Source organism: Solanum tuberosum, unplaced genomic scaffold, assembly GCF_000226075.1.
Source record: "Solanum tuberosum cultivar DM 1-3 516 R44 unplaced genomic scaffold, SolTub_3.0 scf00018, whole genome shotgun sequence".
Lineage (NCBI taxonomy): Eukaryota > Viridiplantae > Streptophyta > Magnoliopsida > Solanales > Solanaceae > Solanum > Solanum tuberosum.
Genome location: NW_006238944.1, coordinates 980,163 through 995,628, shown reverse-complemented (window position 1 = coordinate 995,628; position 15,466 = coordinate 980,163). Strand labels below are relative to the sequence as shown.

The 15,466-nt window shown below is 37.4% G+C and overlaps 1 protein-coding gene across 2 annotated transcripts in view; it reads left to right on the top strand.

Annotated features, from left to right (window-relative positions):
* Positions 1-3,876: 3,876 nt before the first annotated feature.
* The window catches only part of LOC102604570 (protein CHROMATIN REMODELING 20), a 60,687-nt gene continuing 49,097 nt past the window's right edge, over positions 3,877-15,466 (top strand). For both annotated transcript variants that reach the window (XM_006340405.2, XM_006340404.2), the window contains exons 1-6: positions 3,877-4,183; positions 4,275-4,337; positions 4,435-4,530; positions 4,641-4,733; positions 8,991-9,181; positions 9,271-9,523. In XM_006340405.2, the coding sequence (XP_006340467.1) occupies positions 4,028-4,183; positions 4,275-4,337; positions 4,435-4,530; positions 4,641-4,733; positions 8,991-9,181; positions 9,271-9,523 (852 nt within the window). In that variant the 5' untranslated portion in view covers positions 3,877-4,027. The remainder of the gene's footprint in view (positions 4,184-4,274; positions 4,338-4,434; positions 4,531-4,640; positions 4,734-8,990; positions 9,182-9,270; positions 9,524-15,466) is intronic.

The window sequence follows — 15,466 nt, the reverse complement described above, 5'->3', positions numbered from 1 at the left end:
AGTTATCCCGTTTGAGCCCCTTTTAAGTGTACCTTTACTCCCTTTGATTCTAATCACTCTAAACTACTTCTAAACACTTAGAAATAATTCATAACATGAATCATAACCTTGAATTAATAATTCAAATTCAAGGAAAAGTTAAGAATTAAGTCTTGAGAGTTTTTTCGATCATTTTGAGAGAGTCCCTTTGAAGAGTCTTCTACAATTTCTAGTAACTTGTCTCAAGACTCAAGTAAGTGAGCATGCGAGTGAGGAGAAACTATTCACAAGTCTACACTATCACCAAGATCCTTCATATCATGAACTATATTTCTTGAATTCATAATTCACATTCAAGAGAGAGTTAAGAGTAAAGTTCAAGAAAGCCTTTGAGTTCGATTGTGAATCCTTTGAGATCAACTATTGATTTGAACTAAGTTATGAGGAAGTAAGTAAGAGAATGAGAAGAGTCGTATACATGAGATCCATGTAGTTATGTAGACCTTTGAGTCGAGTCGTTCATGCCCATAATTCCGCATGAACTCCATAAATTGAGCATCATTGAGAGGAGTAGTATCTTCAAGTTCTAAGTCTTGAGTATTGAGTTCCTAATTCCCTTTGAAATTATATTTCTAATCATGAGACTATTACCTATTACCTATGAAGTCCATGAGTTGAGTTGTTCATGCCCATAATTCTGCATGAACATTATAAGTCGAACAATCTTGAGATGAGAAGTAACTTTGAGTCCTTGAGTTGAGTAGTTCATGCTCATAATTCCACATGAACCCTCTGAGTTGAGAATTCTTGAAATTAGTAGTATCATTGAAGTTCTTGAGTTCCAAGTATTTGAGTTCTATATGTGGTTATTGAAAACCTTGCATTGAGTCGTTCAAGTCCATAATTCGGCATGAACCATATTTTTAAGAAGTCTTTTACAAATGTTTAAACTTTGTTTTAAGACTTAAACTTTGAAGTTGAGTAAAGAGTAAGGAGTAAAGTTCATTTTAAAAAAATGATATATGGGAACTAAGTATTCCCAAGAGTAAATGTTTTTCACATTTAAGATGAGAGGAAACTGAGATTTCCAAAAGAGTTTTGAGCAAGAAAGGGGAACATCGATTCCAAGAGAGCTTTTAAGCTAAGTTTTGAGTAATTATCTCAAACTAAAGAAAAAGTTTTGTTTTTACAAATATATGAGCTAAGTATATTTTGGGAGTAGTATTGAGCACCGATATGGGGGCGAGTTTGAGTTCAGATAACTCACGTCTCCATAAACTATTTAGCCATCATGGGTAGTAACAGATCATACATTTTCGATTACTCCTTAAGATACTTTTAGCATAAGCTAGTGGATCCACTAAGTTAAGCGTTCTATATGACGGCAAAGTATATGTCAGTTTTGGCAGCGTGGACAAGACGTTGTATCACCACTTAGGCTCATAGTGGTGGTTGTCGGTTAGAAAAAATCCCACAGAAACTATATTACTTTATTATATAAGTAAATTTGAGTTTGTTATTGCATTTTCTTTAACGAACTAAGTTGTTTTTACTGTTTTTATAAAGCTTTCCATATATTGCATGTGTAATGTTGCTTTATATTGAGTTGTGTACCCAGAGTCGAATATCATATCTTTGAGTTGAGTATCTAATCTCTGACTTGAGTATCTTATCCTTGAGTACTTTTGAGTTGAGTAAGTTTCAGTATCCTTGAGTTGAGTAAGTTTTGAGAAGAGGTAAGTATGTTTCCTTTTTATCAAGTTTCAAGCTTATGTTTATGTTTTAGAATTCCCCTTACATGCTCGTACATTCCACGTACTGAGCCATTTGGCCTGCATCTTTTCATGATGCAAACACATGTATTCGGGATCATCAACAAGAGATTCGTTGATACATCTGGGAGTTCGAGTTAGCTATGGTGAACTTCCTTGTTTTCGGAGGATTTCATTTATTTTTCAGTTTAGTCAGGATGTCGTGGGTCTTGTCCCAACTTGCATCTTTATCAGTTAGAGGCTTCATAGATAGTCAGTATAGTTGAGAAGTCTGTATTATTCATTTATTTTATTAAATGTTTTAAAGACTTAAGTTGCCTATTTTATAGCGAGTCGAATATATTATTTTATTCTAAGTTATTCATTTGAGTTAAAGTTTTGAAAAATTAAGTTTATTGAATTTTATTTAGTTTTAAGTTTTTGCATGCTTAAGTTAGTCTTCCGCTTGTAGTCAGCCAGGATGAGGGTTTGCTTAGGAACCATCAATGGTTCTTGAGTGCCGGCCACGTCCAGGGTGTAGACTCGGATCGTGACAACCACGTTCAGGGTGTAGGCTTGGGTCATGACAAGTTTGATATGAAGATAAATCTTGGAGAAAAGATTAAGTTGTTTTTTGTAGTTAGCCTATTTGTGGGTGAGCTACATTTAAATCTTTTGTAATATATTTTTGAGTTTTGGGATGAACTAACAAAAGTTAACTTTGTTTATCATAGTGACAAAGTGTCTATTTTGATCTGTGTTTTTAAGGAGGGTCCCTTTTGGTTTATAACATAAAAAAATGTCCGTATTGGAGCCGGACTCCCTTCCTTACACTAGTCATTTACACGTTGTTAATAGACCTTCTTGACACTAAATTTAGAGCCCGTTTGGATTGATTTAAAAAAGTAGCTTTTAAATCAAAAATAAAAAAAGTCAAACTGAAATGACTTTTAAGTCAAAATAAAAAGTAGGGGGAGACCTACTTTTGGTTTTTGACTTATTTTAAGTCATTTAAACTTTTTAAAGTCATTTTTTACCTTACCAAACACTTCCAACTTATTTTAAATCATTTTTGATTATTTTAGATTATTTTTTATATTTGCCAAACACTTTCAGAAGTCAAAAACTGATTTAAAAATAGGTTTGACCAACTTTTAAGCCAATCAAACACTCTCTTTAACGCCGTCAACTTTGTCAGTTTTTGCCTCTTGAAATTTTTAAATAAAATAGGGAAAAGGGCCTGATATACCCCTCAACTTTATCAATTAGAGCTGATATACCCCTCATTATGAAAGTGACTCATATATGACCCTATTGCTATACTTTAACTTTTTTTTTTGTTTCAATGACTAATTTAGATTTATTATTTTGATGGTCAAATTTATTTATGTTTCACTAATTTTCTTGTAAACTTTATTATAGATGACCCAATTTTTTTTCAATACAAAAACTAAATAAACAATATAGTAAAAAAAATAGTTTTAAATTATAATATTGCCACAAAAAAATTAGTTTTAAATTTTCTCTTTACACTAACGAACAAAAGAAAAAAATAAAATAAGAATAAGAAACTCAAAAACTGATAATCAAAGACGTCAAAAAATAATTTATGTATAAATAAGATTAAAATATACCTTGAAATTCAATAGAAGGATCATATATACCTCTACGTGATTTTTTTAAAATTTAAAAGTCAAAAACATAAATTTAATACTATTTTTTTCACTTCCGTTAAATTAAGGGTATATGTGAGCTCATTTTGTAACGGTAGGGGTATATGTGAGCCGTTTGTATAACGATAAGGGTATATATGAGCCACTTTCATAACGAGGGGCATATGAGCTCCAAATGGCAAAGTTGAGGGGTATATCAAACCCTTTTCCCAATAAAATATAACCTAAAATGTTACTGGAAAATACATTTAATAAATTTCTAGTTTAATAAAATGTTTTGTAATATTTTCTTAAAATATAATTATTTAATAAATTGCTTTATACAGTATGGCTTAATTTGGTAAAAAAATCACTATTGGTCTAATATTTGAGTTGTGTACACGTGTATATGGAAGCGGAAAGTAACCGGATCCACATGTAGGGTAGAACTAGAGTAGTAGAACCGCTAAATATAGATTGGAACGGCGTCGTCACTGTCCAAATCATCTTTACCAAAAACCCCGTTTTCTTCCATTCTTATACTCTCTACTTTCGAGGCTCCGGCAAATCCCAGTAACCAAGAACTGTTCTTCCCTTGCTTTCGTTTCGATTTTCAAAACCAAGTTCGTACACACACACAAAGAGATGGAAGACGAAGAAGAAAAACACATTGAAATGGAAGAAGAAGACGTAGAAAAGGCTTCTTCTGCTCCTTCTGATGATTCGTTTATTAACGATGATGATTCAGATGATCCTATAATGGATGACGATGATGATGACAATCAACAATCGCTTCCTGAGGTTAAACATTACCGGCCCATTTCGTTGTTTCATTTTTTTTTTAAATTTTTGGTTGCGGGAGTGGTGTTTTATTTTTTGATTTGGTTTGTAGGAACCCTTAACTGATAAGGAAATTGAAGAGCTCATTGCTGAGCTTTTAGAAACTGAGAGTAAGGTATGGAATTCTATTCTTTTTTTATGGTTTAACATTGAATTTTGTGGGTTGCATTTGTTTTAGTTTTTTTTTTTTTTTTGGGTTATGATTGTTATAGGCTGCAGAGGCTCAAGAGGCTTTAGAAGAAGAGTCAGTCTCTAAAGTGGAGACTGATGTTAGAGAAGAGTTGTCACAAACTCTTAAAGGAGATGAGGTGCATTTTGGGCTTCCCTCCTTTTTTTTTTTTTGGTTTGAATTAATTTTCCGCAATTATATAAAACTATTAACCCCCTTATCATTTACTTTGAAATTTGGTCATTTCAGTTGGAAAATGCTGTAGCTGATGAAATGGCAACCTTCAAAGAGGAGTGGGAAACTGTTCTCGATGAACTGGAGACTGAAAGTGCTCATTTGTTGGTATGAATTATTCTTTATCTGTCAAATGAGTTTGTTGATTTTATCTTTATGAATTAAATCAGCTTTGAGAGATGACTGCATATAGAAGGAGCTTCACCTGCTTTGTTTTCTCAAAGCTCTGGATGAACAAAAAAGGGATATCTTTTTCTTGCGAGTTCCTGATAAAAGCGTGCTCAAGGATGTTTAGTTTACACTAATGTATTGGGCAATGTACTCAGGGTTGAACTTCATGAAAACAAGGGCACAAAAGGCTATCATTTGCTTTTAGTTAAGTTGATAGAAGACGTATCAATATTTTTTAATAATAGCAATAATAATAGTAGTGAAAGTAGAGGGGTAGAGAAGAAGCGGTAGGGTAGAGAGGCACAAGTACCTTGTACCTCGCACTAGCATAGCTGTCAAGTTACTTTGTCTACTATGCTTATGCAATTAGGAAGAGTTTTCTTCTTTTTGATAACCGTGGTGTTCAGTCCAGCTTGCGCGCACCTCGACTAATAACCGGTTAGGAAGAAATCACCTAGTGTTTTTGTCTTATGGGATTTGAACCTCCGACCTCATGGTTATAACCCACTTCATTGACCACTAGGCCAGGGTGCAATTAGGAAGTATTCACCCACTATCTTCTCCACTGAATTTGAACCCCACCTGCATAGGGGTTGAGTAACTTTGCCCACAATGCTTAGGTCAACAGGAAGAACTCACCTAATGTCTTTTCTACTGAATTTGAATCTTGGTTCTTCGTTACCTACTTCCCCATGTTGTCACTCCAACTGTTCGACCGTTAGATCACCCCTTTTGGAGGCAGTCAATTAATTTCTCAACTACTTGGAAGTGGCAGTTGATATTTTTTTTATGAGTTTCATGCCAAAGTTAAACTTGGCTAATGCTGTCAGGTTTAGGAGATACAACTGGTTTCGGTAGACTTACTGTAGCCCCAGGTTTTGGGGTTTACATTCATTTGGGTAGTTTCCGAAATTAGATAACTAAAACTTATAACAAATTTATATAGAAGGCAAAAGAGACAAATTCGTACAGGAACAACTCTCGATGAAACTGCTTCACAAGGCATAGAAAACTGGTGAAGTCATTTCAATTTCTTTTCACATATAAAAGAACTGATGAAGTCAGTAGATGAGAACAGATGAACCCACCGGAAGAGAGTATGTCCAATCATTGTTTATGTTGTGGAATGTTTGCATTAGTTTGACTGTCAATGCCTCCATAATTAATTGGTCAGCAAAAGGTCTTTTATCAAGTGCAGTTTTCTTGCTACTTATATGACATGGTAACACCCAATTGACCTAACAATTTATTATCCACGCATCTTATAAGCTGGAAAAGGCACAGAAGCTAGAGTTAGTTACTTAATGTATTTGGTGGGCCTTTTTTAGAATCTCATATTACCAAGTAGACGCTGTTTGGCTCATCATACACTGATTGGAAGGGGCAAAGCTAAGCTACAAAATGTACGGATTTTGCTGTACCCTAATTAGGAATCTCAGGCTACTCAATAAATACACTGGTTTTGCTCATCATACAAGGATTCACTTCCATATTACCTATATACTATTTTAACTTTTCATGTCCGTTGTCCCATATGCTGTTGACTATTAAGCTACGGTGCACTTCATTGGGAAAAGAAATAAATCATCTAGGATAAAGTTATACATAGAAATTCGGATACCAAAAATACCTGCTGCTCTTTTGAGTTTAAAGGAAATTGAGCTAATCAATTGAAAAAATTGGAGTTCTCTTTTTTTTTTTTGATGACAAGGGAAACCCGCAACCGCTGCCCTTTGGGTGCGCACGGGGTAAACCCCCCGCACCTATGCAATAGCTCGCAAACAACACAGGAGAGGTAACCCGCACTAGGCAAGCCCGGATGCGATGAGCTCGACCTAGAAGGCAAACCTCTTGCTTTCACTGGCATGGGGTTTCGAACTTGAGACCTCCTACATGGAAGTCCTAAGTATATAATTGTTTAGTGTAAAGCAATTGGGAACAGGGGACAATTGAGTTTTGTATCGCATTGATTTGGGGGCTGTTGGTCAGTGTTCGTTTCAGTTTGTAGCTATTTTGAGTTTAAAGAAAATTGAGTAATTGATGAAAAAAGAGAGTTCCCTGTGTTGTTTCATGATATCTGATATCTAATTGTTTGGTAAAAAGGATGGAGAACAGGGCAGAATTGAGTTCTGTAATGCATTGATTTGGCGGATGTCATTCAGTGTTTGTTTCAATCTATAGCTGTTTTGAGTTCAAATGAAATAGAGCTAGTCAATTCAAGAAAACAAGTTTCCTTTGCTGTTTCATGATATGTGATGTCTAATTGCTAAGTTAAAAGAGTTGAGAACAGGGGAGAGTTGAGTTATGTCATTGATTTGGGGAATGTCAGTGAGAGATAAGAGAGTTTGACTTATCACAAACTAGTATATATGTTTAATAACATAAGGAAAGAGGATATACTTAGAAAGGATGTAAATTGTGAAGATTGTAATGATAGCTTTTCTTTCAGCCATATGAAATCTAGTTTCTTTCCTTGCAATAGAAAAATACCGTTTTGTCTTTACTATTGGTGTTTCATTAACTTTAACATTCATTGTTTTCTCTTCTCTCTAAAAAGTAACTTGAGCATTCACCATGGTGGAAGTTCATTTAATTCTTATCACAAGAAACTGAGTGCCTTTTCATTATCTTGATGGATGTTTATACCTCTGAAATTCAACTATTCAAATTATCAGATCTTTGAAGAACAAAGTGACATTGGATTATCTCCAGTGTTGACGTTTTGTATGTCCTACTGATGCTTACGAGGAATGCCATACCAACAATCAGTTTGAAATTTCAAACTTCTCAATTAATCTAACAAGCATTTATTACAGTCATGATTTCTCTCTTCCACGATGTAATAGGTGTGCAATTTGTTAGTTGGTTTTCATGACCTTTAAATACAAACTATGTTCACACAATTTTTTAGGACACCCATTGTATTTCGAGCTTGCAGTTTAGTTTGCTCCTTTTGCCTGTACTGTCCTATATTTTGGTTAGTGTTATTAAACACCATCATTTTCGTTGCTTAAAATGTTGAAGTGATGCGAAGCGAGGGTTTATCATTTCAGGGGTGAAGCCATTGGTTTTACAGAAGTGTGCATTTCAAATAATGACGCGCAAGTGATCCCAAAGAAAGTAGGGGGTTCATTGAATCACAATTTTGAGAAATTGGATTAATATTGACATGTTTGTACATTGGATTTTAAAATAGCTTTTAATTGCACTTCTATTTTATAATACTAAATTCGTATGTGTAATTGTGTGCTTCACTTCTTTTTTTTCGCTTTAAGCCCCAGGGACTTGTTACTTTTTTTGTACTTTATGCATGTAAACCACTAGTTTGGTAGTAGATATAGGCCCTTTGAAAGGAAATAAACAAGGAGACTGAACTATTATTAATATAGAGAAAAAGCAATGCAGTTGTTGCTGGTTCATGGTGGGATTACTTTTGCATTGGATGTGCAGGTTCTTTATTTACCATTTCTTTTTTCTTTGTCCATGTTATAGATGGTGTAGTTCCTCTCTGCTATCTTTTTCCTTAATATCTCCAACCAAATTCTTGCTTAACCCAAATGTCATTGAGTTCACTTGGTACGTATCTTTTCCATATATAACTGGACACTTTGAACTGTTATGTCGATCATATACTCCACTTCATTTTTTTTACAACAACTACAACTAACCCAGTGTAATCCCACAAGTGGAATCTTGGGAGGGTAGTGTGTACGGTCGCAAACCTTACCCCTACCGTGTGAAGGTAGAGAGGCTGTTTTTGATGGACCCCCGGCTCAAGTAAAACATAACAAAAATCAGTAAGAAAAGGAAATACAATACTCCCTCCATTTCACAAAGAATGACCTTCTTTCCTTTTTAGTCAGTTTCAAAAAGAATGACCTCTTTCCTTTTTTGGTAACATTTTACTATTTGCTTTCCACGTGGCATGTTTAAGACCACAAGATTAAGGGCAATTTTGTACATTTGACATAACTTTAATTTAGGACCACAAGATTCAAAAGTTTTCTTTATTTACTTAAACTCCGTGCCAAGTCAAACCAGGTCATTCTTTATGAAACGGAGGGAGTAGCTTTTTCTTTTTTACTATGTGATATAATTTTTCTTGTTATGTCGTGGTGTTGTTAGTATGCTTGATTTTTGTAGCTCTCAGTTCCCAATTCTACTTAATTAACTTTAACATGCTGATATGATTAGGAACAACTGGATGGTGCTGGAATTGAACTCCCTAGTCTCTATAAGTGGATAGAGAGTCAGGCTCCTCACGGTTGCTGCACTGAAGCATGGAAAAATAGGACTCAGTGGGTTGGTTCTGAGCTAACAAGCGACCTCACTGGAGCAATTGCTGATGCTGAGAAGTATCTTCAAATCCACAGACCTGTAAGAAGGCAAGTTACTCCACCTATCTTATTCCAGTTACTCAGTGATAAACAATGTGTGTGTTGTGACTTTGGCCACTGGCTTTGTTATGGGGCAGGAAACATGGAAAAGTCTTGGAGGAGGGTGCCAGTGGTTTCTTGGCAAAAAAACTTGCTGGGAATGATGGCAGTGAGGCTCAGGGAGGGAGCAGCGGTGTAGATTGGGGCTCTTTTAGCAAATTATGCTCTGATAACTCTTCATCATCTATGGGTACTACTTCATTTGGCAGCAAAGATTGGGCCTCTGTTTACCTCGCCAGTACACCACAGCAAGCTGCTGAGCTGGGACTAAAATTTCCTGGAGTGGATGAGGTAAAACAATTTGATGTACTTCGTTATGATTTGTTGAGACATGCCCTTATTGCATGTTTTTGCATTTTAATACATGTATAACCTTCTTTAGTTAATTTTGGCTTTGCATGCCTCAATTGCACCACTATATCTCCCTGAAGCTGCGTCTGAAACTTGACCTTCAATCTTCCTTGCCCTCTCCTACTGATTATTTTGATACCGCTCTATCTCACTGAAGTTGCCTCCGAAACATGACTTACATTCTTCCATATCTTCTTGACCTCTTCTACCCAATGGCTGACAAAGTGACAATCTCCATTACCGACACTGACCCTTTCCACTTAACACCACATGGCAGAAGGAAACCTTGGCACCCAAGGGTGTGACCTAGTGGTCAATGAAGTGGTTAAGAAGAGGTTGTGGGAGGTGACAGGTACCTGTGGAATTAGTTGAGCCAAAGCTGGCTCGGACACCACAGTTATCAAAAAAAGAAGGAAACGTTGATCACAATTTCCTTTCCGTTGAGCAATATAAGAAATTATCATCTCTTGAGCGCAAAGGTATATGAGCAAAGATCTATGAATAGACGGGAATCATTGATGGCGTGCAGTCGAAGGAAATGAGTGAGAAAGGAAAATAAATGTAGATTTCTAAATAATTTGGGCAGTTAGTGTGAGAAATTTAAAGTGCTCCAAAATCCTTGGTTAGGGAGGATTTGACGCAGATTTCCCATGTAGGGTCTAGGGGTGTAAACAAGTTGAGTCGAGTGAGAAAAAACCAAGAAAAAATTTAGCTGGCTTGAGCTTGACTGAGCCAATTCTATTGAGGTTTGAGCTTGACTTGGTGCTATACGTGAACAACTCATGCTCAAGATACAAAATAACAAACAACTCATGCTCAAGATACAAAAGAACAAACAACTCATGCTCAAGATACAAACGAACAGAACACCATTAGGGTGACCAACCAAGGTATAATAGTTTTTCAATCAACCATGGTAGAAGTAGAACAAAGACCAAAACTAATTATCCTCCGACCAGCTACTCCTAATAAGAATAAAAATCTCGGAATAATAGCTACACTTCTCTAATTCAATGAGCTACCTTCTAAGAGATATAGGAGATGGAGAAGAAAGCAAGTTGATGCTAATAGGGGACTTTGCATCAGTAAAGGAGGCATGAGAAGCTAGTATGTAGAGTTGTCATGACGTGCAAAAGGAGGAGGAAATGATGGTGCACTGATAAAAGAATGTCAAGGTGTTTTCTTTTTCTTCTGCCTAATCCTAAATGGGCAGAGTTATTATATATCTATAGTCATTATGAGCTAGACCAGACACCACCATTATTATAAAAGGATGCAATGAATCTCGAATTGGAGGCTTAATAACATCCCATCGAAGTACATGCTCCAGGCACATTTACCAATGACACTCTCTCTCCTACTTTCTAGGATTGCAGAACCTCCCTTTTCCAGTAGACTAGTCGGAAATTGACCCTTTCATTCAAACAACTCAGTTCTTACATCCGTGATTACTGTTTTACAAAAAATCATCTCCCGTCTTTAGAAATTATGGGGGATAATAGAATATATTTCAACCAAGGTTTTAATTCTTATGACATCACCAGATGGACTTCAAACAATGTTGCATGGTATGACTGGGTGGAAAGAAGCAGACAAATGATGAGGAGGGTTACGCTTAGTGAGAAGGTGCTAGAATGGATTTGTTTCATTCTCAGAGAAGCATCATCAGGCCAAAAAAACCAGATGAGAAGGTGGAGATTCAAAGATCGGGTGGCAGAATTCTTTGGTACGAGGAAACATAACTCTCTTGGGAGATATATGAGTATTCTCTCACTGAAGGGAGAGGACAGAACAGATATTATTGTACCCGAGTCAGACATAAATGCTGGATGGAAAAGTGTGGCATTTAAGATTCAAAGTTTCATTAAATGCTCACCACAAAAGGAGAAGATACAAAGCAGGACACATGACTCTAAGATGCCATATGTAAAAGCAGTTACAAACAGCAAATGGCAAAGTAACAGCCCTGATATGGTCACAACCAAAGGCAAAGAGATTGGAGTCAACTGTGAAGCCAAAATCAACGATCAAGGAGTACTGGGAAGATGTATCTTTGGATTTTTTGACAAGGAGAAAGCTGAAAATCCCACCCTATCTGAGGTGAGACGTTGGTCTTCGATGGTATGGAAAAAGGCTTTTGGGATCAATATCTATGAGATGATGGACAATTGTTACCTCTTCGAGTTCCCAAACAGATACATGGCAGAACAAGTTCTCCAGGGAGAATGGATGTGGAAGAGAAGCATACTCAAGTTAGAGTGGTGGAACCCTACTGCAGGATGTGTACCTATCTCTTACAAGCCCAAATCCACTTGGATTAGGGCTATGGGTATTCCAATGCATCTTTGGACGGAAGAGACCTTCCACGAAATCGGAGAACTCTGTGGAGGATGGCTAGCGACGGAGGAGGAAACAAAGCTAAGAAACCACCTCAAATGGGCTAGGATCGAGACACAAGGGGATGATCAGAGCATGCCGACGGTAGTCACCATCACCAGAGAAGGAGTTAACTTCATCATCCTGATATGGGTGGAAAGGAAAATTCGCTTTGAGTTGTCGCCGGAGAGAGATGGACCAGTTGCCGGAGAAGATGAGGGGGCTCAAAGCAAGATCCAGCGGATAATAGAGCCTTCAACCTCTATATCCGAGAATCCTGAACATGATGGTGACGGAACAGGGGAGAAACACGTGGGACAGCTGGAGAATTTTTTAAATTGACTGAAAGAGCACGTGATGGGCATGTGCACAATTTTAAAAAAAAATTGGGCCTGAAACCTAATGGGCTGGACCATGCAAATATTATTGCTAACAATTTTAACCAGCAGCCCAAGGACAATCTATTCCAGGAGGTCATAGTGGATGAAACCACGGTGACATATTTTTCAAATTACCACATGCAGAGAAGACAGGAAATACAGGAAGCTACACTTTTCACCTTTGAAGAACAACTAAAAATTGAAGGAGAGGAAGGAGAAAACGAAACTGCACAACTGTGCGTAGCAAGCGAGGAAGTAACTGAAGATAAAGAACATGGGAAAATTGTCACAGGTGATTTTGAAACAAGTCAGGAAATAATGGGGATGGAGAATTCTGGGGAATTATGGGATGTACAGGAGATCGGACCCCTTTGTACACAACAACAAGGAGCTCTTACTGAAATGGAGAGGAAGGCCACAGCCTGGATTCATCAAAACTTACTGAAACTCCATAAGATGTTTGGAGTGGATTTCCAGGGGATGGAAGAGGAAGCACTTGAACTCCTTAAGCAGGTGGATGCAAGCAGGCAAGTAAGAAAAATGGAGAGGTCAATAGAAGTTAAGAGAACAAAACATAAAGGAGCACAAGAGTTAAAGAATCTGATATCCTTTGATGTTAAATTCAAAAGCAATGGAGACAGAGGGAAGGGGAAGGGGAGCTCACAGAATACTCCATGAAGATCAAATTAATCTCATGGAATGTTAGGGGGTTGAAGGATCAGGGGAAGAGAATGGTGGTACAAAATATGATTCAGGATTGGAAAGCAGACATAGTCTGCCTCCAGGAGACAAAACTAGAAGGCAATGTACAAGAATTAATCAAACAAATTTGGGCAGGGAGATGGATTAAATATGCATGTCTGGAGGCCAGTGGAACCAGAGGTGGAATCCTAATACTATGGGACTCTAGAGTTTGGGAAGGGGAAACTTTACAAGTTGGAGCCTATACTCTGTCTTGCAAGTTCAGGGCTTAGTTAAGTAATTTCGAATGTCATATTACTAGTGTGTATGCTCCCAACAGTCAAGTGGAGAGGAGGCTAGTATGAGAGGAATTGGCTGATGTAAGAGGATTGATGGATGGACCATGGGCCATCTGTGGTGACTTCAATGTTTGTAGATTTTCCTCTGAAAAAAGGGATTGTAGCCAGAGAAATTCAGCAATGAGAGAGTTCTCAGATTGCATTGAGGACATGGACCTCGTGAAAAGAAATTAACCAGATGGAGATCACAATATCTATCCTTGGGAGGTAGACTAACTTTGATTAACTCAGTTTTAGATGCCCTCCCTACATATATGCTATCTATCTTCCATATACCTCTCCATAGAATGGAATAATCTTTTCAATAGCCTAAAGCAGACTACTCTGCAAAGAGTGATTTCAGATCATGTTCCTATAGCTCTATTCTGTGGACACTGGGAACAATCCAAATCCTATTTCAAGTTTGAAAATTGGTGGCTAAACCAAGAAGGTTTTGTTGAAAGAATCAAAGACTGGTGGAATGCTTTTGAATTCTATGGGAAGCCTGATTACATCTTAGCATGTAAACTCAAAGCTCTCAAAGGGAAATTGAAAGAATGGAGCAGAAATGAACAGGAAATCTGAATTTGCAAAAGAACAACCTTCTCATACAGATGGCTGAGCTGGATTCACATCTAAACAGTAGAGCTTTAACAGAGGAGGAAATAGCCAAAAAAGCAACACTTTTCATGGAGTATGAGGGGTGCTTAAAGAATGAGGAAGTGGCCTGGAGGCAGAGATCAAGAGCTTTATGGCTCAAGGAAGGGGATAGGAATACAAAGTTTTTTCATCAAACTGCTAATGCCCACAAGAGATATAACCACATTGATCAGCTGGAAGTGCAGGGAGAGACCATATCTGAGCCTAATAGAATCAAGGAAGAAATCATTTCCTTCTACAAGAAGTTATAAACAGAACCTGAAGAGTGGAGGCCTTCTGAAAATATTAGCAATCATCCTACCATTACAGCGGATGAGAATGAAGTATTGCAGGTTGCGTTCGAGGAGCAAGAAGTTTTCGAGTGTCTAAAGATGTGTGCTATAGACAAAGCCCCTGGCCATGATGGTTACACAATGGGGTTTTATCTAAAATGTTGGGACATCATTAAACAAGACATTATGGGGGCATTCCATAATTTTCACTCAACTGGGATGTTTGAAAAAAGCTATAATGCAACTTACATAGCACTGATTCCTAAGAAGACAGGAGCAAAGGAACTCAAAGACTTCAGACCCATCAGCTTAATTGGAAGCTTTTACAAGCTGATTTCCAAGGTACTGACAGAAAGACTCAAGAGAGTTGTGGATAAATTGGTAGACAAGCAACAAATGGCTTTTATCAAAGGCAGGCAGATAATAGATGCAGTGCTCATAGCTAATGAAGCAATTGATTCCAGAGTGACCCAGAAAAATCCCGGTATATTATGCAAACTTGATATTGAGAAAGCATATGACCATGTGAACTGGGAATTCATTTTAAGTATGCTGAGTCAAATGGGTTTTGGTGGGAGGTGGACCAGCTGGATCAAGTTCTGTATCTCAACTGTGAAGTTTTCAATACTCATTAATGGGTCACCTGAAGGATTTTTCAATGCACATAGAGGGATCAGGCAAGGGGATCCCCTATCCCCTTTCCTGTTCATCATAGCCATGGAGGGACTCAACAACATGCTGAATATAGCTAAGATAACAGGAAGAATTCAGGGATTTGAAGTTAGCAAGGTTGCTGGAAACAGTGTAGAGATCACACATCTGCAGTATGCTGATGATACACTAATTTTTTGTGGGGCTGAGGAGGAGCAACTCTTGATAATAAGACTTATATTGGTGTACTTTGAAGCCATTTCTGGGCTCCATATAAATTGGAACAAAAGCCACTTGTATCCAATTAATGTGGTTCCAGAAATGGATCACCTTTCTCAGATCCTGGGAGGTGCGATAGGCACTTTGCCATCAATATACTTGGGCATGCCTCTGGGGGCTGAGTATAGGTCCATAGATATTTGGAATCCAATTCTGGAGAAATGTGAAAAGAAATTAACCAGATGGAGATCACAATATCTATCCTTGGGAGGTAGACTAACTTTGATTAACTCAGTTTTAGATGCC